This window comes from Chiloscyllium plagiosum, chromosome 12 (assembly GCF_004010195.1).
Source record: "Chiloscyllium plagiosum isolate BGI_BamShark_2017 chromosome 12, ASM401019v2, whole genome shotgun sequence".
In the NCBI taxonomy this organism is placed as follows: Eukaryota; Metazoa; Chordata; class Chondrichthyes; order Orectolobiformes; family Hemiscylliidae; genus Chiloscyllium; species Chiloscyllium plagiosum.
Genome location: NC_057721.1, coordinates 38,075,463 through 38,100,285, shown reverse-complemented (window position 1 = coordinate 38,100,285; position 24,823 = coordinate 38,075,463). Strand labels below are relative to the sequence as shown.

At 40.7% G+C, this 24,823-nt stretch overlaps 2 protein-coding genes and 1 long non-coding RNA gene across 4 annotated transcripts in view; 1 reads left to right on the top strand and 2 right to left on the bottom strand.

Annotated features, from left to right (window-relative positions):
- Positions 1-5,911, bottom strand: part of tspan7b (tetraspanin 7b) — a 118,498-nt gene extending 112,587 nt beyond the window's left edge. The window contains exon 1 of the mRNA XM_043700834.1: positions 5,755-5,911. Within this exon, the coding sequence (XP_043556769.1) occupies positions 5,755-5,835 (81 nt within the window). The 5' untranslated portion in view covers positions 5,836-5,911. The remainder of the gene's footprint in view (positions 1-5,754) is intronic.
- Positions 5,912-6,007: 96 nt separating this feature from the next.
- Positions 6,008-10,200, top strand: LOC122555130. The gene is made up of 2 exons (XR_006313183.1): positions 6,008-6,892; positions 9,332-10,200. It is a non-coding gene; the product is annotated as an uncharacterized LOC122555130 (long non-coding RNA).
- Positions 10,201-14,955: 4,755 nt separating this feature from the next.
- The window catches only part of otc (ornithine transcarbamylase), a 74,658-nt gene continuing 64,790 nt past the window's right edge, over positions 14,956-24,823 (bottom strand). The window contains exons 9-10 of one of the 2 annotated variants that reach the window (XM_043700832.1): positions 19,136-19,273; positions 14,956-15,191 (exon numbers count right to left, since the gene is read on the bottom strand). In XM_043700832.1, coding sequence (XP_043556767.1) covers positions 15,189-15,191; positions 19,136-19,273 — 141 coding nt within the window. In that variant the 3' untranslated portion in view covers positions 14,956-15,188. Of the gene's footprint in view, positions 15,394-19,135; positions 19,274-24,823 lie in introns of both variants that reach the window. The other variant, XM_043700831.1, reaches the window with a different exon arrangement.

The following is a 24,823-nucleotide window of genomic DNA, read 5'->3' as shown; positions in this document are numbered from 1 at the left end:
CTATTTATATGTTTGGGTTGCTTTGGGTTGGTGATGTCATTTCCTGTGGTGGCATTATTTCCTGTGGTGATGTCATTTCCTGTTCTTTTTCTCAGGGAGTGGGAGATGGGGTCTAACTCCATGTGTTTGTTGATAGAGTTCCGGTTGAAATGCTATGCTTCTTGGAATTCTCATGCGTGTCTCTGTTTGGCTTGTCCTAGAATGGATGGATTGTCCCATTCGAAGTGGTGTCCTTCCTCCTCTGTATGTAAGGATACTAGTGAGAGAAGGTCATGTCGTATTGTGGCTAGTTGATTTTCATGTATCATGTAAACACTACATTAGTCATACAGGCAGAAAAACTGCCAAATATTTCTGTATAATATTTTAAAAGTCAGTTTTCAGTTATTTTAACCAGGCTAAACATTATTAATAGAAGGGCTTATTTTTGTGATAAATCAATTTACAGCTTTATTAATAAAACTGCAACAGGTTTCTGCTCTTAATTATATAAAAAAAAATTTTATAATGCAAGAAAGAACATATAATTTTACCATGCTGCCTGTCTGCATTGGCTCATAGACAATTTTATATTTATTATTATGCAGATGGGTTTTAACAGGTATTTAATCATTCAAGTCAATTTAGAAAATGAGTACAATTTGTGCATGAATTGTCAATTATGCCATACGCCTTATTGTCCAATGATTTATATATGATACAGGTTATATGCTTTGCTCATGTGCTCTATATAATGGCATAAATAAAATGGCAAAGGACAGGAAAACCTGCTATATATTTAAAACAATGTTTTGGTTTTGAACTGAGTATTTACTGATTTTACAAAAAGTCTCATCAATGATCATTATCTTATGTAATTAATTTCCTAGGGCTGAAGTCAGATGCTTTCCTTGCCAAAATGTGAAATTAGTTCAAGAGCTTTAACGTGCTGTATCTGGAAACTGTAAAGCAGATTTGAAGGTTTGCACTCTGATGTGAAAGGGTTATTTATAGATATTAAACTACATATATGGTCATTTATGAAACAGCTGATCAACTAAGCATGCTAAAACTGATTCTCTTACCAACTAACAATTTCCAAAACCTACACAGTGTCTTTATTGTAGCTAGAAAAGAATTGATTGGATTCTTTCCTACTTGGTCAAGTTATTGGTAATTTCCATTAATTGAGTAAGAAACCATCCTGATTATGAGACCTTCATGATTTAATTCAGCTTTTATAATCAGAATGGTAATTGCAATATCCCTGCAGTGTTCTTAAATAGATTGGTTAGATGTCAAGCTTCATAAACACTTCAAACCAACCCCATGAACACCATCTCCTTTATTGTCATATTTCCTCTACTTTCATGGACTTGATGAATGTCAGAAAACATCATATTAAGTCAACATTATGCATCTACTGTGAATACAAAATGACCACCATGGAAATTGTACCGAAAGGTATAGTACCTGTTATGTTAACCTTTCCTAATTCTAAATACTGCAATCAATACAAGGTATCCAATTTTGGAGAAGAAAGCAAAGAATTATAGGTTATAATAAAGTCCAACTTGATGAAGAGTATCCAAAATATAGCAACAACTTATAGTTGTATAGTAATCTGCTCACTATAGTTTAGGTCTGTCTGGGCTACACAACTCCTTATATCATTAAAGCCTTGATTCAAACATGATCGAAAGAGTTGAGGTGAGGCAGCATTTAACAGAGTGTGGCATCAATAAGCCTTAGCAAAACTGGAGTGATTGGGAATCATATGAAAAGCTCTTTGCTAATAAAAGTGATATCCAGCAAAAAGGAAGATTGTTGTAATTATTGGAGGCCAGTCATCAGGTTGGGACTCTCCCCATTTGAATTTAGAAGAATAAAAGGTGATCTCATTGAAACTTATAGGATTCTTAAGAGGCTTTACAGGGTAAAAACTGAGAAGATGTGTTCCCTCATGGAAGAGTCTAGGACCAGAGAGCATAGTCTCAGAATTAAGGGGTGTCAAGTTAAGAGTGAGACAGGAAGAATTTCTTCACTCAGAAAATTGAGGGTCTTTGGAACCTTGCCACAGAGAGCTTTGCGGGCAGAGTCATTATGTACATTTAGGGCTGAGCTAGATAGATTCTTGATCAGTAGGGGAATCAAGGGTTATGGGTAAATGATAGGAAAGTGGATGTGAGGAATGTCAGATCAGTCACGATCCTATTGAATAGCACAGCAGGTTTGAGGGGCCAAATGGCCTACTCCTGTTCCTATTTCTTATGCTCTTATGTGTAAAGTCTTATCTCAGCTCCAAGACATCACTGCAGGACTTTGACAGGGTAGTCTAAGCCCAACCATCTTCAGCTGCTTCATGAATTCCTCCATCTTAACCTTCCCTCCATCATAAAGTCAGAGTTGGAGATAGTTGCAAAATATTCAGCACCATTCTTGACTCCTGAGACTGAAACAGCCTGTGCCCATATGCAGCAAGATCTGGAAAATATCCAGACTTGGTCTAATAAATGACAAATAACTTTCTCGCTAGGCAACGATTATCTCCAATTCGAGTGAATCAAATCATTCTCCCTTGATATTCAGTAGCATTAGCATTACTGAATTTCCCTGTCTTCAATATTCTGTGGTTACCATTGACCAGAAACTGAAATGGACCATCCACAGTTTCACAGTATCGCTCTTAACACCACATAAATACCTTGGATACAAGAGGAGGTCAGATGTTCGAGATTTTGGAGCAGGTAAGATCCTTCCCCAGATTGTGGAGTCTAGAACCAGTTGACACAATTAAAAATATCGGTTTGCCACCTAAGTCCAAGATGAGGGCAAACCCTGGTCTTTTACCCAGATGGTTGTGAACATTTGGAATTCTCTATCCCAGGTTGCTATGGAAGCTCAGTCTTTGAGTATGTTTACAGTAAAGATTGACCAAATTCTTATTACCATTGGTAGATAGGGTTAAATGAACAGTGTAAAGACCATGATCATATTGAATAGCACACAAGGTTCAATGGATTGAATAGTCTCCTCCAGTTCTTATACCCAAAGTTCCTAAGTAACTCTTCTTCTGTCTCCACAATGCCTGTCCACCATCTACAAGACACAATTCAGGAGTGTGAATGGAAAAATCCCAACATGCCCAAATGGATGCAAATCCAAAAACAACCATGAAGCTCAACACCATCCAGGACAATGCAGTCTGCTTGACTGGTGCCCGGACCAACACCTTTAGCATTCACTCCCTTCACCACTGATGCACTGTGGCAGTAGTGTGTACCATCTACAAAATGCAATGCAGCAACTCACCAATGCTCCTCCAACAACTCCTTCCAAACCCACAACCTCTCCAAGGATGAGGATGGCTGGTGCATGGGAACACCTATACCAGAAAACTTTCCTCCAAGCCACACACCATTCTGACTTGGAACAATATTATCATTTCTTCACTATCACTAAGTTAAACTCCTTTCCTAACAGCACCATGGGTGTTCCTACCACCACCAACCCTCCTCTCCCAAAGGTGGACTGCAGCAGTCAACAATCATACTATCTCCTCTAAGGAAATGAGGAATGGGCTATAAATGCTGGTCTAGCTAGCTATTGCCATATCACGTGAATAAATGTTTAAGTACCTTTAACACGCTGTTGTAGAAGCTTCCAAGAATTTCACAACATAATCAGCCAAAAATTGGCATTGAGATAAGAAAGGAGCAGTTACCTTAATTTTCAAAAAACCTGGCCAAAGATACTACCAGAGATCATTGCTATATTGTTTTACTTGCCATCCTATTTCGCTCTGAAGTCAGCTTTCATTAGCACGTGCACACTGTGACTGACCTATCTTACCGGCACCTCAAAAGAATCTCGGTCAACATCCTTGCACCAGTTCACCTGTTGTCAAAATATCCTGTAAGCCTTGGTAATATCTACTGTTAGTGGTTGAACTACCAGCTTGCAGATTTGTAAATTTGAGCTCACCTGAAGTCTGCTACCTAAATCCTAACCAGGACCAGCTCCCATTCACCCAACAACCCTGTGCTTGCTGACTTACATTGACACACTCTAATGACACCTCATTTGTAAAATTCTCATCCTGTGTCTTCAAATTTCTCTACACCCTTGCCCTTCCCTATGTCTGTAACTTCTCCGAGCCCTACAGTCTTCCAAGGTTTTTGTGGTCTTCCAAATATAATGTATGGTGCAACCATAGCTTTCATCACTGTGCTCATCTCGCCACAAATTGCTGGAGTTCCCTTCCAAAACAGTTCTGTCTTTCTTTACTTCCCTCTTCATCTTTCTGATATTCTGCAAAAAACAACCTGTTTGACCAAGCTTTTAGTCTTTGGCCCTAGTATCTCGTTATGGAGTTCGGTGTTGAATTTTGTTTGCTGATATACTCATGAAGTACTTTGGGATATTTTTACTGTTTCAAAGGTGTTATATAAATGAAAGTTAGTGTAAATGAGAGGGCCTGAAAACTTACAAATCTGTCCCATTCACAATTTACAACAATGGTTTACACAGTGAGTTAAATGTATATTCCTTTTCTTCCACATGGACACATGGCAGTAGAACACTAAACACAGATTGGCATGAAATCTAAATCTAAAATCTCTCACTGCTATGATCCTTTCAGAAGCATTTCCAACTGCCCTATATGTAAGCAAATTTGGGAGTAAAATCATCAGTGAAATCTAACAATTAAATAGGGCAACTACTGAACTTGGCTGTCATGAAGTTACAATCTTATGGCCAACAAAAGCTGTAAACATTATCCTTTTGCACAGCTAAAAATACAACATTCACTAGAGATGGGGTCGCTTTGATAACTTCCCACATCGTGATAGATAGAACGCAGACACTGCATGCTTTAAGTATAATGATAACACGCTATATTTAACATTCACTGGTCTGCTATTTGCATGTTCAGGTCTTAAACTAAGATTAAAATCGGTTTTCCGGGGACATTCAGTCGGATTACGATAAATCCTTCGCAATGAAGTAAACGTTTCTCCAGTGAAAAGCAGCTTTGAGGGAAATAAAGTAACTATCTAAAAAAAAATTAGGTCTGTTGCTTTAAAACTATCTACCTACAAATGTAGCATGCAGGTTGAAAATACTGCAATCAAATAACAAGTCGCTGTGAGAATTACTTCACGACAAGATTAATTTAAAAATACACCAGGAATTATTCAACAATGCGGCAGTATGGATTGCTTCATTCAATGTGCGAACTGTAGAATATATATTTGTATACAAAAAAGGAGATAAATAAATCTAAAAGAGTGCGAAGGCAACCCAATGGAAGTTGCTTTGAATCTTGAATCTGGACAGGGCTGACCACGATCAATGAAAATGTTCATTTACACAATAAACATTAAATCGAAATATCTTCGCTTTACTCCGTGGATGAATCATTTAAACAGCACAAAGTTGCGGGGCGGGGGGCGAGGTTCTCTGTGAGACTGATGATCTCTCATCTTTGCTGCAGTGTTCTCGCCCGACAGTGCGTCAGTATTAAAGACATGGTTTATTTTCTAATCTTGCCATTGTCTGCCTAAGATTTTGTGAATCTAGTCAAGTGTTAAACATGCAGACAGAGGGGGGCAAGGTTAAACGTGAAGAAACCAACAAGCGGCTCCAGCATTCTTGCTTTTCAATCTTCTATTTTTGTACCAAGCACTCGTCCACAAAGCAAAACACAAATACTATCTTTCTTGGCCTCTTGTAATTAGTAATTAAAAACACGAAATAATCTATCACTCTTACCCAGAAAACGAAGCTGTAGATGATGAGGAGTGTTTTGAGACACGTTATCACCGGTTTAGTCTCCATTCGCCGCGATGCCATAATAATCTATGCGTTTACGCTCCAGTGCCTCAGCTTTGCCTCCTCCTCCTCAGCGCCAGGAGACTGCAGCACTCGAGTTATTCAGCGGCGGCGCTGCGTCACCGGACCAACACCTCTCATGACGTCAGCTCCGCAATGAGCCCAAAACGTCAGCTCCAAGGCGCACGCGGCTGCTCCTCTGTGTGGAGGTGCTGGCCTCAGCGAGGAGAGAACGCCAGCTATAAGCTCTGCGTTGAGACCAAACACTCGAGCCGCGCCTTGGCGAATTGAGAGTGAAAGTTGGTGCAGATGCAGCTTCTCTTTTGCACCTGGTTTATTGACGGGGAAATGGAAAAAGAGTCGACAATCCTGACAGCTTTAGAATTGTGAATGATGCAGGGATGCTGTTGCCTGACGTTTCCAACACAGAAACGGACAATTTTTGCCCAACTAACTGGGATTTATAACCACAGGAGTATCCTGCCCTTCATCTCATCCCGACAAACACAGCCTCATTTCATATTCCAGCTTTCCCTTAAATTGGATAAGCGCAGACGTCGGAGAATCGTATTGATCGATTTTAATTTTACCCGAAACAAAATTAATACTAAATAAACTTGAATCAAAATTAACACTATTACAAACAAACCATTAAATCGAAAAGATCGCAACTGTAATTATGTATACCTGTATATGGCTGAGAGATCATGTCTTCTCAACACCCTTTACTGGTAATGAATAAAGGTGATGGGGTGAACTCGTGAAGGAGAGTGGAATTCGCATCAGCTTGTTACACTCCATTTTAGACGTACATGTTAAATTTGATGGGTGGGCGCCGAAAGAGAAGGACTGAAGTAAAATGCTGCTAAATGTGCCGAGGTACTGTTTAGAAGATTAGGCAATGATTTATTTCAGAGTGATTCAAAATGTAGCCGAAAACCTTTCAAAATGGGGTTTTCTTTGCCTCAATCCCAAATAGTAGCAGCAATAATAATGTTTTTAACTTCCAGACATTGGCCTGAAACTCCCCGGGATGAAGTTGAGGGTTTGTGCTAACATGCTTGTTGGGGATCTGGACGTGAGTACACTGTCTGAATCCGGGGAATGCTGAATGAAGCAGGGTGGTCATGTTGTGAACACGAAATGCCTTGCTCAATCTCCTTTTGCTGCTCGAGTTGGCGTCACCGCACTAGCCCTTCCTGTGCTCTGCCCCCGAGCTCTCACCTGCAGACGGATGAGATTTAATTTCCCCACAATAAATGTTCGAAATGCCGAGACATTAATTCAACTGAAAACAAGTTATTTGTAGAATCCAGTTTTCTTAGTCAATCTTCATATTGTCAGCGGGTGTCCATGACTTTAACCCCACGTGTGTATTTCTGAGAGTCGCTGCAGTATTCTTTATTTGCCATTGCGTATACTCATCTCTGCTCCCCAGTAACAATCCCTCACCCACCCAACCCCGAACAACAGTCCTCTTGACACCTTGCTTCATTCTTATCAAACTCCCATTCTCAGCCAAGGCGGTTCAAACCGAACTTGGTTGGAAAAAGCATGTAGATTTCACGATATTTCTGAAACTAATCCGTTTTACGGTAAACTGCATCGCCGCGCACTAACGAGGTTTTGCAGGGCTCCGTTGAGATAACGCCGAAACCATTGGCATTTGAGAGCAGGAAATCTGCCACATGGAAATTATGGTGTCTACCACCTGGCACAACACCGCACACATCTCTGCCCATGTATGTCCCCTCAACTAGTTATCGTGCCAACTGTACGGTTAGTTCATATTCCGTAAAAACTGAAAGAACCGCGAATGCTGTAAATCAGAAATAAAAGCCGAAGCTGTTGGAAAAGCTCAGCAGGTCTGACACCATCTGGGCAGAGAAACGGGAGTTAACGTTTCGGCTCCGGTGACCCTTCCTCAGAACCGATGGTAGCGAGGAAAATCTCAGTTTTTATACAGAAGACGGGGTGGGGTGGTGTTGTTTGCTGCTAAGGAGTAAAGAACCCAAAGACAGAGAAGAGCACTTGGACAGTCAAAGGATGAATAACCGTTAATGGAGATTGTTAGTAGCTAATAATAGGTAGTGTGTAATGGCAGACTATGTGATAACAAGGGGAAAGTGAGTACTGCAGATTAGAGTCAAGAGTGTGGTGCTGGAAAAGCAGCAGGTCAGGCAGCATCTGAGGAGCAGGCAAATCAACGTTTCGGGCAAAAGCCCTTCATCAGGAATGTGATAACAAGGCCTGGTGTGTGGGACAGGGGGTCAGGAGGTCAGGACATGGGGAAGTTCAGGCCCTAGAGTTATTGGACTCAATATTGAGTTCGGAGGGCTGCAGAGTCCCAAGTGGAAAATGAGGTGCTGTTCTTCCAGCTTGTGGTGAGCTTCACTGGAGCTCGGCAGCAAGCCCGAGACAGAGGTGTTGGCCAGAAGCAGAGTGTTGTGTTAAAGTGGCAGGTAAGTGAAAGCTCAGGGTCTTTTCTTGCGGCATAATATAGATGTTCTGCAAAGCAGTCACCCAAATTATGTTTCGTTTCCCCAATGTAGAGAATGCCATATTGTGAGCAGCGAATGCAGTAGACTAGATTGTGCAGGTAAATTGCTGCTTCACCTGGAAGGTATGTTTGGGCCCCTGGGTACTGAGGCGGGAGAAGGTAAATATGCAGGTGTTACACCTTCGGTGGTAGCAGGGGAATGTGCTGTGGGGTGGGGTGTTGGGAGTGAAGGAAGAGTGGACCAAGGTGTCCTAGAGGGAGCGGTGTCTGCGGGAGGCAGGGAAGGGAGGGGAGAGGAATATATGTCTGGTGGTGTCATCTTATTGGAAATGATAGCTGATGATCCTCTGCAAGTAGATGCTGGGGGGTATGGTCAGTAAGGTCCAGAAAATCATCAGCCTCTATTTCCGCCACCTCCAGTGAGATGGAACACCACGCTGTTCCCTGGCCAACACCTCTGTCTCAGGCTTGCTGCCGAGCTCTAGCGAAGCTCAGCACAAACTGGAAGAACAACACTTCGTTTTCCACTTGGGGACCTGCAGCCCTCCTGACTCAATATTGAGTTCAATAATTGCAAGGCCTGAACTTTCCCATGTCCTTGTCCCCACAAACCAGGCCTTGTTTTCACACAGGCTGCCATTACATGCTATCTATGATTAGCCACGAACAGGCTCCATTAATGGCTATTCACTCTCCTAGCCAGATCATTACCTACTAATTTGACTGTCCAACCGTTCTTCTCTCTCTTTGGGCTCTACCTCACCCACTCGTTTCCCACTTAACCCCTCCCCCAACCCTATCTTCTGCAATGAAACTTTCCTAGCTACCATCAGCTCTGAGGAAGGGTTATCGAACCTGAAATGTTAACTCTGATTTATCTGCACAGATGCTGCCAGGTCTGCTGAGCTTTTCCAGCACCACACTCTTGACTTCCGTGTTTGCCAACAAGTCATGATTCTAGCAAATAAGTCTTTAACATATTGATGCTTCAAATAATAATTCCGCTCATATATTTAGGTCCTGAAGCATCTCAAGAAGAGAGCTCTACTCGGATGCTCAAACTGGATTTGATTTGTAAAACAGAAATCAAAAAGCTGCAATCCTCCAGCAGAATTACAAGATTCATTCGGCCTTAATAAAAGGTCAGAAACCAACAGAACTCTGTAATCACTGGAGAAGATTTCGGTTGTTCACTACTTATGTGCATTTGTGAGAAAGGGCCACCACGTTAAATGCTATTTTTATATTCATGCATGGATTCTACCAGACCTGCTGAGTGTTCCCAGCATTTACTATTTTTACTCAAAAAGGACATGTTACCGAGGCCCAATTGCGCTACACTAACAACCAGTTTAGATAATTTGTCCCTAACACGCCACGTTAAATTGGAAATGTTAATTTTGTTTCTCTCCCTTTGGCTCGGCTAGTCGCTCTGGATGACATTTACATACAGGGACCTGTTCTTTGCAAACTTTCTTCAGGACAATGCTTTGACAATTTGAATAAAGTTGCTAATCAATCAGCATCCTTTTTGTCTGGTAGTATAAATTGTTGCAATCTAATTTGTTTTGGCATGTGCAAGATGCAAAGCTTTGATAATGCCTTTCGTTTCAGCAACTTTCTATATTGATTTCTGATTTCCCACGTCCGTGAGTGTTTTGGTTTTGTATTTGGTATTCAAGCCCTCAGCTCTCAAATACTTTTATTTTGTGTCGGTTTGTTAGATGTGCGAGGCAAGGCAATGTACATTCATTTACTGTGTCATGTGGAATTCCTTTTATTTCAGAATAGCACTTTTTATTCGGGACAGTTTCTTCTGGTAATAATGTCCCATGCATGTAACAAACAAATTACAGTTGAAATAAACATATTTTTCACCCATTTCAGATAAGTCCCTGTTATTTTTCTGTATTTTGGAGTAGTACTTGACAAATTTGAGAATTCAGTGTATTTTCACCATCCTTGTACAGTTTTGTTTATCTTAACATGTGGCCGGATAGTTAGTCGATTTTCCATTAGGTCTTTTCCCCAGCTGATGAAACCAGCTTGAAACAAGCACTAGATGCAAAGGAGCACAGGGCAGGGCCTCTCTAGTTCCGTGTTCAAAGTTCCATGAGACACCCTGCTAACCACAAATTAGGATTGCACAGCATCCATAGATTAACCAGGAGCTCTCAATAATTGGCAGAGAATTGAACATGCTATTAACATGAATTTTACAATTATTTTAAAACAAAATTCAGTTTGGACACACTTTTACTTTAAGAGGTGTTTTCCCTATTTTGTGGGAAAATTATAAATATTTTGGTTTTGTTCAAAGTCCAGCTCCAGAAACTTGAATGGAAAATTATTCATCTTTCTGTGCAAAACTAGACAGTTGAGCAAATAAGCCAGGAATATGCAGCCCAGGTCAGATGCACAGATCTAGATCCAACAATGCAAAGGCAAACACACACTTGGTACATCAACATCATCAAAAAGTTCAAAATGTAATTTTTTCAAGAAGTTCAATTTGTATACAGACAAATATTCCAAAGAGATTGAAAGAGTTATATCTCAGAATATCTCATTATTTAAACATGGTTATTGCCATCTTGTTATTCTTGCTGTTTGAGCTGGAGAACTGGTTGATCCCAGAATCCAATAAAGTAATCTTGGTTTGAACATATGATGCTGAGAAAAAGGATTATGTGGTCCTAATTAAATAGTTTGAAGAGTATTACATAAGTACTGTAATTTTTATAAATGGATATTACATAGATATTATTACTGTTTGATTTGACAAGATACATTGTAAAGGCTACCCCTGTAAATACTACATACTAATGCTCTTGCCAAAGTGCACACCCTAGTGAATTTGAAGCTGCTTCAACAGTCTGTCAAATCATTTTAAGTTTTTGGTTATATTATAGGTAACTTGGAAAGGAGATATTAACCAAAAAGTGTGAACTGCATGCTGTTATCAAGTACTGTATGCTACCATACATTCCTGCATCTTTAACAACTTCGCAGGGTCACAAACATTCCCACAGTAATTATACTTTCACCGTTTTTATAAACAAAAGCTGTTGTCAGTGGGAATGTATGGGAACTTCAGCAGAGTTCACAAAGGCTAAATGGTTTCTATGGGAACAAGTGAATGTACAAGCTGTGAAAGCATGTATGTATAAAATCATAAGATCTTTTGTTTTGCATAATCCTCCTCGATTCATCACAAAATTAAATCGTATTAGGAGTCTTATGTTTATCAAGAGATAGTTGTAGAAAAATATGGATTGTTTTGTAATTCACAATTTTAAGTGCGATGTCATGGGTACTACATTGAAATATTTACTCCTCCTAAAAGGTGACATCAGTATGTTTATGGTTAGTTTTGTTTTGAAATGAGTTGAATTTTACATTCCCACTAAAATCATTAAAAAAAAATGACTGGAAGAAATTAATAAAACTGAAAATACTGGAATCTCAGCTTGCCTGACAGCATCTTGAAATTTTATTGAATGAAAATTCTTCATCAGAATTATTCCAGGTGTACATACACTTACAAAAAAATGTTATCACACATCCAGTCCATTGCAACAATACTTCAAACTTGCCTTTGGGCACAAATGGATCTTGGAATATCATTGTCAAATGAAGGATATCAGCAAGATTGATGCATATTTACAAATGACAGAAATAGATCTATTGCAGTCTGGTTTTTCTCTTTATCTTTTTTCTGACTTTCACATTATTGTAACATGGCATTTTACTCCAATCCATTTTTTTGATTCATCACCTCCTTTCCTCATTCACAGATGAATAAAATGACCTGTTAATTATTCACCTGGCGTTTTCCTTTCTGTCTCTTTGAAACGACATCTAAATAATTGATCATCATCATTAACAAAGTCCCACAATACCAGAGAAGCACAACATTCTGGTATTGGCCTGTCAGGTCAAATTAGCTCAGATCTCCCTTCATGATGTGTCGAAGCCATTTGTATTGCCCAAGGTGAATTGTCACTAATTGTCAGAATTCAACAAATCTGAATTTAAACAAAAAATATTCCAGACTTTAACTCTTGACAGGCATAATGCAGTACCAAAATCTTGACCTGAGCAAAATTCACCATAAAACATATGAGTATGGTATTATCAATCTCTTCACCATTGCATGTGTAGCACCCTACATGATCAGAAATGTTACCAGTTAAAAGTCAGGGCCTTCAAAAAGAACTGATGGACTCAATAATTCAGTATTCATAGATACTGAACTCCGTTTTTCTATGGAGGAGAAAGTGTGGACTGCAGATGCTGGAGATCAGAGTCGAGAGGATGGTGCTGGAAAAGTGTAACATCCGAGGAGCAGGAGAATCGACATTTAGGGCATAAGCCTTTCATCAGGAATGACTGATGATGGGCTTATGCCCGAAACATCAATTCTCCTGCTCCTCGGCTGCTGCCTGACTTGCTGTGCTTTTCCAGCACCACACTCTTCTGTTTTTCTATACCAGCTTGTCATAAGTTACCAACTATCTTGATGTTCTGGATCTCTAAGTCTAATGTTGCACACTAGGTTAAGCTATCACCATCTGATTAATCCAGATCCTCACATAAGTATGCACCAGAATGTGCTCCCCTTCCAATACAGACCAGAGTCCATTCCTCCCATAACATATTGCTATATGGTCAAAGGGCAAGGTCTTAAAGAGACTGTTGAAAATTTGTATCAGCAATCAAGTGTCATTGATGATGAAGTATAGGAATGGGGACTGAGAACTAACCTGGAGTCTGAAGAGTGGAGGATGAGTCCAAGACTAAATGTGATTCTGGATTAACCAAAGAAAACCCTTCCACTGGAGCTGAAATCTCCAAAAGATCTATCTTGACAACCGATACACCACAGGTTTAATCTGCACGCATACCTTATTATCTTAGGCAACAATAAAGATGAGGTCATCCTCCTGTTCATCTTCATGCAGTTGTAAAGAATCTCTTCAAGTCTGCACTCTTTTATGGACCCTATGCTTTTCTGATCCCAGTATATTTTTCATTACCTTCCAGTTCATTCTTGCTAGCTGCATCTTCAACCATAATGGTCCTGCCTTGCCACTTCCTTCCAAAAGTGTGGTCAATTTTCTACTAAGCCCTGCAGAAGGGTCTTCTGTTTCCCACTCATCATCCATTATCCAGGAAAGCACTTAGAGAATGCAAGTTGTTTCTGTTGTTTAAAGAAAGCCTACCAGAATCGTGTGCTACTATGATGAATTAACAATTGGAACCTACACCTTTTAGTGTGTTCCAATTGATAATTTTGCATTCTTGTCCAATATCATCATATCAAAAGTTGCACACACAATACAATCAGATGATTACCTAATATGACGAATGCAGTGTTCTACATCATTAGCCATTCAGCAAAATAATATAATCCATTAGAAGAAAATCCAAGACTTATTCTAACTCTTCCATCATAAAGAGAGTGAAAAAAAGGAGAGCTCGAATCTCAAAAGATGAATGCAGAAGATTTTTGAGTCAGTATTTCAGCAGCTGACGTCCTAGATGCCACAAGCAGGATGAATGGATATGGTGTTTCAGTAGCTGACTTAATGTACGATTATTTCTTTTAAATTTATTTTTGACAAGTAGACAGTAGATTTTATGATTACAATTTCCTAGCCTTTGAAAATTGTGATTTTTCAATCCATTAACATTAATGAATGGAAAATCATGGATTTTTAATATTATTTTTGGATATGTGACTTGAGTGGGCAAAGTTCCCTGTCTGGAACTTGCAATTGGAAAATTCATCCCTGTGGGTCTATGTGAAAGTAGCAGATGCTGACCTTATTGACTGTAAAGTCATGCGAGCAGAGAGGATGTCCTACCCAAAATATACAATTCCATTCTGCCTCTAACTAAATTCTCATGAATAAATGTGAATAACAAAGGTAACAGCGAGATAGACAAAATATACCAGTATAGAAACATAAAAATAGGAGTAGACAATTCAGCCCTTAAAGCCTGCCCTATCATTCAATTTTGGATGGCACGGTGGCTCAGTGGTTAGCGCTGCTGCCTCACAGCACTAGGGATCTGGGTTCGATTCCAGTCTCGGGCGACTGTCTGTGTGGAGTTTGCATATTCTCCCCATGTCTGCATGCATTTTCTCCGGGTGCTCCAGTTTCCTCCCACAATCCAAAGATGTGCAGATTAGATAAATTGGCCATGCTAAATTGCCCACAGAGTTCAAGGATGTGAAGGTTTGGTGCATTAGTCAGAGGTAAATATAGGATAATAGGGTCTGGGTGGGTTGCTCTTCGGAGGGTCGATATGGACTTGTTGGCCTGAAGGGCCTGTTTCCACACTGCAGGAATTCTATTCTATGACCGTGATTGATTGTCCAACTCAGTTCCCTGTTCCTGTTTTATAAACCCCACACCCTTTGATCCCTTTTGACCTAAGAACTATATCTAACTCCTTCTTGAAAACATTAAATGTTTTGGCCTCAATCGCTTTCTGTAGCAGAAAATTCTACAGGCTCACCACTCTCTGGATAAATTTCTCCTCACCTCAGTCCTGAGTGGCAATACCCAAAACCTTAGACTGTGTCCCTTAACTGATTTAAATGATTGTATTTCAATAAGATGATGAGACAGTTCACTAAATGTTTCTTTACTCTGTAAACAATATATGCCAACAAAATATAAGCAACCAGATCAAGGAGTTATATAGTTACACATTCTCTTGCTGCTTTTTTATTATCTTTAGGCTTGCATTGTGGATGTTGAGTAGGACAGGATATAGAATGATAACATGAGATGCTTGTACATCATATCAGCATTTCGACATCGATCAAAGGATCTCTTCTAAACTTCTAATTTCTTCTTGATTACTGCAAATAAGCCATATTGTCATCAGAGTGCAGCAAAATGATGTAATTTAATTATATAATAAAAACTGTAAAGTTAAAGCATTTCTGGATGCTCTTCATAGAATGCTTCCATTGCATGTCGATGTTGGCTGGAAGAAAGGATTCAGAATTTTGGCTTGGAGCGTTTTGGGGTATAATCTGTTAGTATGCTCACCATTGCACCCTGTTTAAAGAAAACACAAACAAAAGGCAATTCATGTTAAAACTGTGATAATTCTTCAGTGGTATAATACTGGACTTCTGTGGAGGCCATCTACATGAATCTGTTACTGACATGCGCTAACATTTGCAGGCCAGATAGCTGATTGGATGATAAAGTGCCATATGTGTATAAAAACTAGTTAGATCCATTTCAGACCATATATCCAACTGTGATCCCATTAGGTATCCAAAGCATACACATGTACTTTGTTTGCAAATAATGGGGCTCTGTGCATTAATATATGAAGCATCCAGTGCATGCAAGTGTGCAGCATTGCATGCTCAACTGCCAATCTTTCCAGATGGAAAGAACATGAATTCACATTGTGCTTGTTTACAATTTAATAAAATAGATGACATTCATTCTTTGGTTCATTCCTAATGTCTTGAGCAATCGGTTAACCTGCCTGGGTGAGATTTAAACAAAGCTTGGTAGTTAACTGTTATCCATCATCTACCTGGTTCATCTACCAACCGGAGTCCACTTGCCAACCAATCAGCACTATTTTCGTAAATGGTATAAAGTGTTGTTTTCCTTTATGTTGATACATTTGCATTTGCCCTGATGACTGCAAGATGCACAGCATTAGCAAAGTGTGCCTTTTTTCAGCAATACTCAAATTCTGCACCACCAAATGGCTATTCATATTCCATTTTGTCATCTTCATCATTATCATTACTAACATGTTGCATTTATTTATTGTCTGTAACATAGTTGAAATTATAGAACCCATAAAAGTAGCAAAATGTCTCACGGAGGTTCACAGGAACATTATCTAAATTAAAACAAAACTGAGCTACAGAGATACTAAAATAGGTGACCAGAAATTTTGCTAAAATGCTGGGACTTCAGAAATTTTGAAAGGAGGATGGAGATATTGAAGCCAGGAGGTTTAAAGCAGAAATTACAAAGCTCAGATATGAGACAGCTGAAGGAATGATCGTCACTTGTGGGATAAAATAAATCAGGGATGTACAAAAAAACCAGAATTGGAGGAACACAGAGTCCTGGAGTGTTATAGCACTAAAGGAGATTACAAAGATAGAGAGATGCACTGGCATGGAAAGTGAGGGAACAAAATTGAGTCAGCTATTTTGTGGCATGGTACTTCATTAAATACTTCATTCAATGTAAAGAGAAACTGCTGTTTGTGTGCCTAAGTAATTAGTTCTGAAGAAGGATCACTGGACCCAAAATGTTAACTCTGACTTCTCTCCATAGACATTGCCAGATCAACTGAGATTTTCCAGAAATTTCTGTTTTTGTTTGAGTAGTTATATACATAACCTTTTTCATTGAGGTTTTAATTGATTCTCAAACAAATACAGAAAAAAAGTGAAATGAGCTGAATCAAACGCAAATAGTTTGGGAAAGGACATGTTGTATAATGCTAAAAAGAACTGGCAGGCATCATTTGTTCCATCATCAGAATCTGTTCTCCCATGGAATTTCATTGAACCATTCTTTGTGGCGAAGGTCACTGAAGTGCTTTACATAGTTGATGGTACAGAGTGGCTGATCTGCTTCCTAAGTCAATGCAGAAAGCAGTTGCATGAATCACAAAACACTTAGTTGAATCAACAATCATGCCATCAGATTTACCCTTAATTTTGTAATTAATTATTTTTCTATAATTAACACATTTAATCTTAAAATCAAAAAGCAAAAACTTAAAAGCTTCAGGGGTTTGAACATATATTTTTCCTTGTATTAATAACTCTTGGAATTTCCAGTTTCATAAACATTGTCACATTTTTGTGTTGAATGAGAGGACCAGGAAGCATGTTGCTGTTTTTTGAGAAGATTTGTAGCTCAGGTTGAGGTCTGGATGTAGGTTTGCTCACTGAGCTGTAAGGTTCATTTCCAGATGTTTCGTTACTCTACTAGGTAACATCTTCAGTGGGCCTCAGGCAAAGCACTTTACATGATTCCTGCTTTCTATTTATATGTTTGGGTTTCTTTGGGTTGGACTTGTCATTTCCTGTGGTGATGTCATTTCCTGTTTCTTTTCTCAGGGGGTGATAGATGGGGTCTACCTCGATGTGTTTATTGATAGAGTTCCAGTTGGAATGTTCTAGGAATTCTCGTGCGTGTCTGTGTTTGGCTTGTCATAGGATGGATGTGTTTTCTCAGTTAAAGTGGTGTCCTTCCTTATCTGTGTGTAAGGATACAAGTGAGAGAGGGTCATATCGTCTTGTGGCTAGTTGATGTTCACGTATCCTGGTGGCTAGTTTTCTGCTTGTTTGTCCAATGTGGTGTTTGTTACAGTCCTTGCACAGTATTTTGTAAATGGCATTAGTTTTGCTTGGTGTCTGTATAGGGTCTTTCAAGTTCATTAGCTGCTCTTTTAGTGTGTTGGTGGGTTTGTGGGCTACCATGATGCCAAGGGGTCTGAGTAGTCTGGCGGTCATTTCCGAGATGTCTTTGATGTAGGGGATAGTGGCTAGGGTTTCTGGACATGTTTTGTCTGCTTGTTTGGGTTTGTTGCTGAGAAATCGGTAGAGTGTGTTCATTGGGTACCCATACTAGCCACCAGGATCCATGAACATCAACTACTCACAAAACGACATGACCCTCTCTCACTAATATCCTTAGATACAGATAAGGAAGGACACCACTTCGATTGGAACAACACATCCATCTTAGGACAAACCAAATAGAGACACGCATGAGAATCCCTAGAAGCATGGAATTCCAATCGAAACTCGATCAACAAACACATCGAGTTTGACCCCATCTCCCACCCCCTGAGAAAAAGAACAGGAAGTGACATCACCACTGGAAATGACATCACCAACCTAAAGAAACCCAAACATATAAATAGAAAGCAGAAATCATCAGCAGTGCTTCACCTGAGACCCACTGAAGATGTTACCTAGTAGGGTGATGAAACGTCTGGAAATGAATCTGCCAGCTCAGTGAGCAAACCTACATCCAGAACCTGAACCTCAGCTACAAATCTTCTCAAAAACTTGCTGAATGTTAAATGTTATGAAACAACTAAATCACTTGTTGTGTAGCTTCTTAATTTTAGAAATGTAAAGGATGCCCAACAAACAATTTTGGTCATTTTACAAAGTATAAAATTAAAAATTTAAAATACCATTATATGGTTACAGTTCCACTGCAACTGGTGCAAAGCCCGTGATCTACAAAGTTAGCTGTTCAAGATTATTATGCACCATGTGCCCAAACTTTGAATCACTCTCAGGTCGACAACTTCAAAGCAATTAAGGCACAACTTGTGAAAACTAAATTGTGTTAATCCAGAAGCTGCAATATAAATGATCCATTAAATAAAACTTGGATTCTTACTCAAATGGAACATGTTTGATCAGTTAAGTATTACAACAATAAATCAGCTAGTATAGCTAACACCACAGACTGATAGGCAAACGGATGGTGGCAGTAAGTTCCTGAAAATCTCACTGGGAGAAAAGTAATGTTGTTTTAGCTCATTACCTGACATCGTATTTCCAAAATTTAATGATATCCAATATATCTAACAACTTAACATTCATAGAGTCATACAGCATGGAAACAGACCCTTTGGCCCAAGCAGTCCATGCTGAATAAATCTCAAACATCATGTCTTTTATGTGGGTTGAAATATTTCAAGAAGCTTTACTGTTTGACCGTAGTCGCTTCTGTTCTTATTACAGCTGCAGTTTTCACAAGTTATAAATCTAGTACTTTTTCTTACCATGATTGTCCATTTTCTATTTTCAGCTTCTTGGAAGACCAGAGATTTTGGGGAGTAAAATACTTCATCATCAACTTCTTCTGGTTTTCGTGGCAAACAATGCAGGAATATCCAGTTTGGTGCAGCATACTGTCCAGTCTGTAATAACATAAAAAGCATAAGTTATTGAATACACACAATAGACAATAGGTGTAGGAGTAGGCCATTCTGCCCCTCAAACCTGCACCACCATTCAATATGATCATGGCTGATCATCCCTAATCAGTATCCTGTTCCTGCTTTATCTCCATAACCCTTGATTCCACTATCCTTGAGAGCTCTATCCAACTCTTTCTTAAATGAATCCAGAGACTGGGCCTCCACTGCCCTCTGGGGCAGAGCATTCCACACAGCCACCACTCTCTGGGTGAAGAAGTTTCTCCTCATCTCTGTCCTAAATGGTCTACCCCGTATTTTTAAGCTGTGTCCTCTGGTTCAGCACTCACCCATTAGCAGAAACATGTTTCCTGCCGCCAGAGTGTCCAATCCTTTAATAATCTTCTATGTCTCAATCAGATCCCCTCTCAGTCTTCTAAACTCAAGGGTATACAAGCCCAGTCGCTCCAGTCTTTCAGCGTAAGGTAGTCCTGCCATTCCAGGTATTGACCTTGTGAACCTACGCTGTACTCCTTCAATAGCCAGTTTTAATGTGGAATCTGTTTTGACATTTGCCTACCTTCTCTAGACAGCCTTCAACAAAATGGCACTAACAATGAGCATACCCACTGAAATAAGTTATTAAAAACTCACACAGTTTATAATATATTAAGCTAGTTTGGGCAGCAGTGGCTCAGAATTGACATTGAACATAGCAATGAAATAACTTACTGCAAATGACATAAATGGTTTTGAATGCCAAACTGCTTATGAACCATTTGAGTGCTTTGTTGGATTAAAGCCTTGCAGTCCCAAAAACTGTCTTAGAAGTGAGTTCATGCCAGGCCATTCCTGAACAAAATGCTACAGAATGTGCTTTTTAACCCTTAGAGACATTAAATTACTTTTGTATGTTTCTTGCTTTCTAAAATAAACACTGCATGCAGTTACACACACCAGCTACCAGAGACCTTTCACTGTTCTAACTAATAGCTAAAAAATAATTACACTGCTTATAACAAGCAAATTACATTATCACCATGATGGTCAACATCAGTGATATGGGCTGTATCCACAATGCTCCTATTCCTAAGCATTAAATGAATACTTATTGGAAACGCTACCTCCAATTTGTGAAGTATTTCTTTTGAGGTTAATGATGCATTATGGTTTATCGTTCCACAGACTAGATACCGATACCTAAAAGCCATTTATCAAGTGCAAACCTGAATGCATTATATGCGATTTGGTTATGTGTCACTTCCAAACTCCTTTCTCTCATTTTAACTGTCAGAACAATATTCATCCTCACCTTTGTATGCTACAATGGGAAAGATCTTGAATGCAGGATTAATGAAGGAGAATGACGGTCCTTACTGCAAAACTGGCCAATACAAGGAGTAGAACACAGCCAAGGAAGAGAATATGGTTTATTTGAGATGCAGTGTGGAGGTGGACTTAAAAGCTGGAAGTAATTCTAACGGGTTGTGTTTTCTTGCGTGATTATGTTCCTCTCAGCTCATTACATATGTGCACACAGATAAAAGGCCAAAGTTTATGAGCAGGAAGTTAGCCCCTTCACTGAATCCTTCCAGGTTCCGACAGTTGAGCGTTCACATTTTACAGGGTACATGGGCAACACGTTGCTCTATGCAACACAGGAATATCATTCACATCCCTTGGAGATGTCAAAGCCTGACACTGCACGTTAGCAGCACCTACCTCGTGGTTCTTTCAAAGGTTGTCCTGCAGAACTGGGAGGTTCTTTTCCCCAAGGGTGGCAACATGAGGCATTCTGAATGAGGAAAGCAGCCTGGACAGAGGTCAGTGTCAATTGGCTCTGGAGAATTTGGCTCCAGTCCTGCAAAAGGTTATATGATCTGCTGTCAGACAAAAGAAATAGAAACTGCTGGAAAGGTTCAGCAGGTCTGGCAGCATCTGTGGAGAGAAATCAGAGTTAATATTTTATGTCAAGTGACACTTCGTCAGAACCATTCTGATGAAGGATCACTCGATCTGAAACGTTAACTCTGCTTTCTCTCCTTGATGCTGCCAGAGCTCCTGAACCTTTCCAGCAGTTTCTATTTTCTGTTTCTGATTTACAGAATCCATAGTTCTTTTGGTCTTTATTTAGTAATGATGCTGTGTGGTGCTAGGGTATGCACCACTGACTCCTCAATGCTTCTTGTCCCTCTGAGTGCGAGTTCACATTGTAAAGCTATCACATGCACAGGACTGTCACATAGGATTGGGTGTGAAACATTGGAGTCAGATGCTTTGTGCAAGCACAGAAATACAGAATTGTTGCAGGCCAAAAGTCGGAAGTGAGGACTGCAGATGCTGGAAAGTCAGAGTCGAAAAGTGTGGCACTGGATAAGCACAACAGATCAGGCAGTACCCGAAGAGCAGGAGAATCAACATTTTGGGCATCAGGCCTTCATCAGGAATGAGGGGGTGGGGGACCGGGAGATCAGAGATATATAGGAGGGTGGGGGTGAAGGTGGGTGGAAGGTAGATGGGAAGGCAATAAGTAGATGCAGGTGGGGGGTGATGGCGATAGGTCAGGGGGAGGGTGGAGCAGACAGGTGAGAAGGAAGATGGACAGGTCGGACTGTTCAAGAGGGTAGTGCCGAGTTGGAGGGCTGGATTTGAGTTGAGGTGGGGAGGTAGGGAGATAAGGAAATTAGTGAAGTCTTGACCCTCCAACCAATCGTCCCATTTCCGAGCACTTGGTCTATATCCCTCTAAACCCCTCCTATTTATATACTCATCCATATGCTTTTTAAATAATGCAATTGGACCAGCCTCCACCACTTCCTCTGGCAGCTCATTCCATACACGTACCACCCTCTGTGTGAAAAAGTTGCCCTTAGGTCCCTTTCATATCTTTCCCCTCTCACCCTAAACCAATGCCCTCTAGGTCTGGACTCCCCCACCCCAGGGAAAAGACTTTGTCCATTTATCCTATCCATGCCCCTCATGATTTTATAAATCTGTAGAAGGGCACCCCTCAGCCTTTGATGCTGGAGAAAACAGCCCCAGCCTATTCAGCCTCTCCCCATAGCTCAAATCCTCCAACCCTGGCAACATCCTTAAATCTTTTCTGAACCCTTTCAAGTTTCACAACATCCTTCCAATAGGAAGGAGACCAGAATTGCACGTAGTATTCCAAAAGTGGCCGAACAAACGTCCTGCACAGTTGCAACATGACCTCCCAACTGCTGTACTCAATACTATGACCAATAAAGGAAAGCATACTAAACACCTTCTTCACTATCCTACCAACCTGCGACGCTACCTCCAAGGAGCCATGAACTCCAAGGTCTCTTTGTTCAGCAACACTTCCTAGGACCTTACCATTAAGTGTATAAGTTCTGATAAGATTTGCTTTCCCAAAATGCAGCATCTCACATTTATCTAAATTAAACTCCACCTCCCACTCCTCAGTCCATTGGCCCATCTGGTCAAGATCCTGTTGTAATCTGAGGTAACCTTCTTTGCTGTCCACTACACCTCCAATTTTGGTGTTATCTGCAAACTTACTAACTATACCTGCTATGTTCATATCAAAATCATTTATATAAATGATGAAAAGTAGTGGACCGATTCTTGTGGCACTCCACTAGTCACAGGCCTCCAGTCTGAAAAACAACCATCCATCTCCACCCTCTGTCTTCTACCTTCAAGCCAGTTCTGTATCCAAATGGCTAGTTCTCCCTGTGTTCCGTGAGATCTAACCTTGCTAATCAGTCTCCCATGGGAACCTTGTCGAATGCCTTACTGAAGTCCATATAGATCACATCTACCGCTCTGCCCTCATCAATGCTCTTTGTTACTTTTTCAAAAAACTCAGTCAAGTTTGTGAGACATGATTTCCCATGCACAAAGCCATGTTGACTATCCCTAATCAGCCCATGCCTTTCCAAATTCGTGTAAATCCTATCCCTCAGGAATCCCTCCAGCAACTTGCCCACCACCAACGTCAGCCTCGCCGGTCTATAGTTCCCTAGCTTGTTCTTACCACCTTTCTTAAATAACAGTACATGTTAGCCAACTTCCAGTCTTCTGGCACCTCACCTGTAATTATCGATGATACAAATATCAGCTAAAGCTATCTCATGTCCCCTTTTTGGCATCCTGACTTTCCCTCTTAGACAGGGAATTCCAGGATTTTGACCCAGTGAAGGAACAGTGATTTATTTCCAAGTCAGGATAATGAGTGGCTTGGAGGGGAACTTGAAGGTGGTGGTGTTTCCATATATCTGGCGCTCTTGTCTTTCTAGAAGAAGTGGTTGTGGGTGTGGAAGGTGTTATTTGAGGATCTTTGGTGAATTTCTGTAGTGCATCTTGGAGATAGTACACACTGCTGCTCCTAAATGTTGGTGGTGGAGGGAGTGGATACTTGAGAATGTCATGTCAATCAAGTGGGTTACTTTGTCCTGGATGGTGTCAAGCTTCTTGAGTGTTTTTGGAGCTGTATCCATCCAGGCAAATGGGGAGTATTCCTGACTTGTGACTTGTGTGGGCGGGAGTAACCGTGAGGTTTTGACATATTTTTGGTGCATAGATTGTGTCATGCCTCCTCATTGGCCCCGCTGGTAATCTCAGTAGCCCTTGGCTGCTGAGTGACATAATGACTGAGAAAAAGTACGACACTGCTGTGGTCTGCTTAGACCTTGGTATCACTTTCAACAAAGAATGAGTTTTCCATGTTCAATGGAGCAGTCTGGCTGGGAAGCACCCTGGATAAACAACTTCCCCGCAGTCTCGTCCACAACTACGAGCTATGTTATTAAGTTGTAAATGCACCTGCTCTTCAAAGCTGGCAACAAGATCAGTCTCAAATCAAACCGAGGCAGTGATCTTGGGATGATACCTCTTGCTTTACTTGGAGCCGAGTTCAGCTATTCCTCCCAGGGAGCCGACTAGTCCAGTAGTGGATGACACTGATAATGTTGTTGAAAGACCCCTGTGGGCAGCCCATCCACCGGATGATATACGCATCACTACCCAAACCTTTCACAACAAGGATTATCAAATGTCGAAACTGGGCACAGAGTATTCGGCAAACAAGACCGAAATCGAGATCGATGGTATGACAACCGAGACAACTGTCATCATGGAAGGAGTTGTTATTGAACCAGTATATGACAGAACATCTGTCTGAGAGATTATTATCCATTACTCTCGACGGGTTGCTCTGCACAGACTGCGATGCCCTCTTCCCCACGATGAGCCTGTTTCAGGAGGCCTCACCTTCATTCCCCTACGCTCTCGGATTAATGAGTTCAACACGCGGCGTGACATCGAACAATTCTTCCGCCGCCTTCGCCTCTGTGCCTACTTCTTTAACCAAGACTCTCGCCCACCCTCTGACGACCCCTTCTCCCGCCTCCAACACACCCCATCCACCTGGACACCCCGTGCTGGCCTCCTACCTGCCCTCGACCTCTTCATAGCCAACTGCCGCCGCGATATTAACCGCCACCTGAACTCCCCCACCCCTCTCACCCACTCCAACCTCTCACCCTCGGAACACGCAGCCCTCCACTC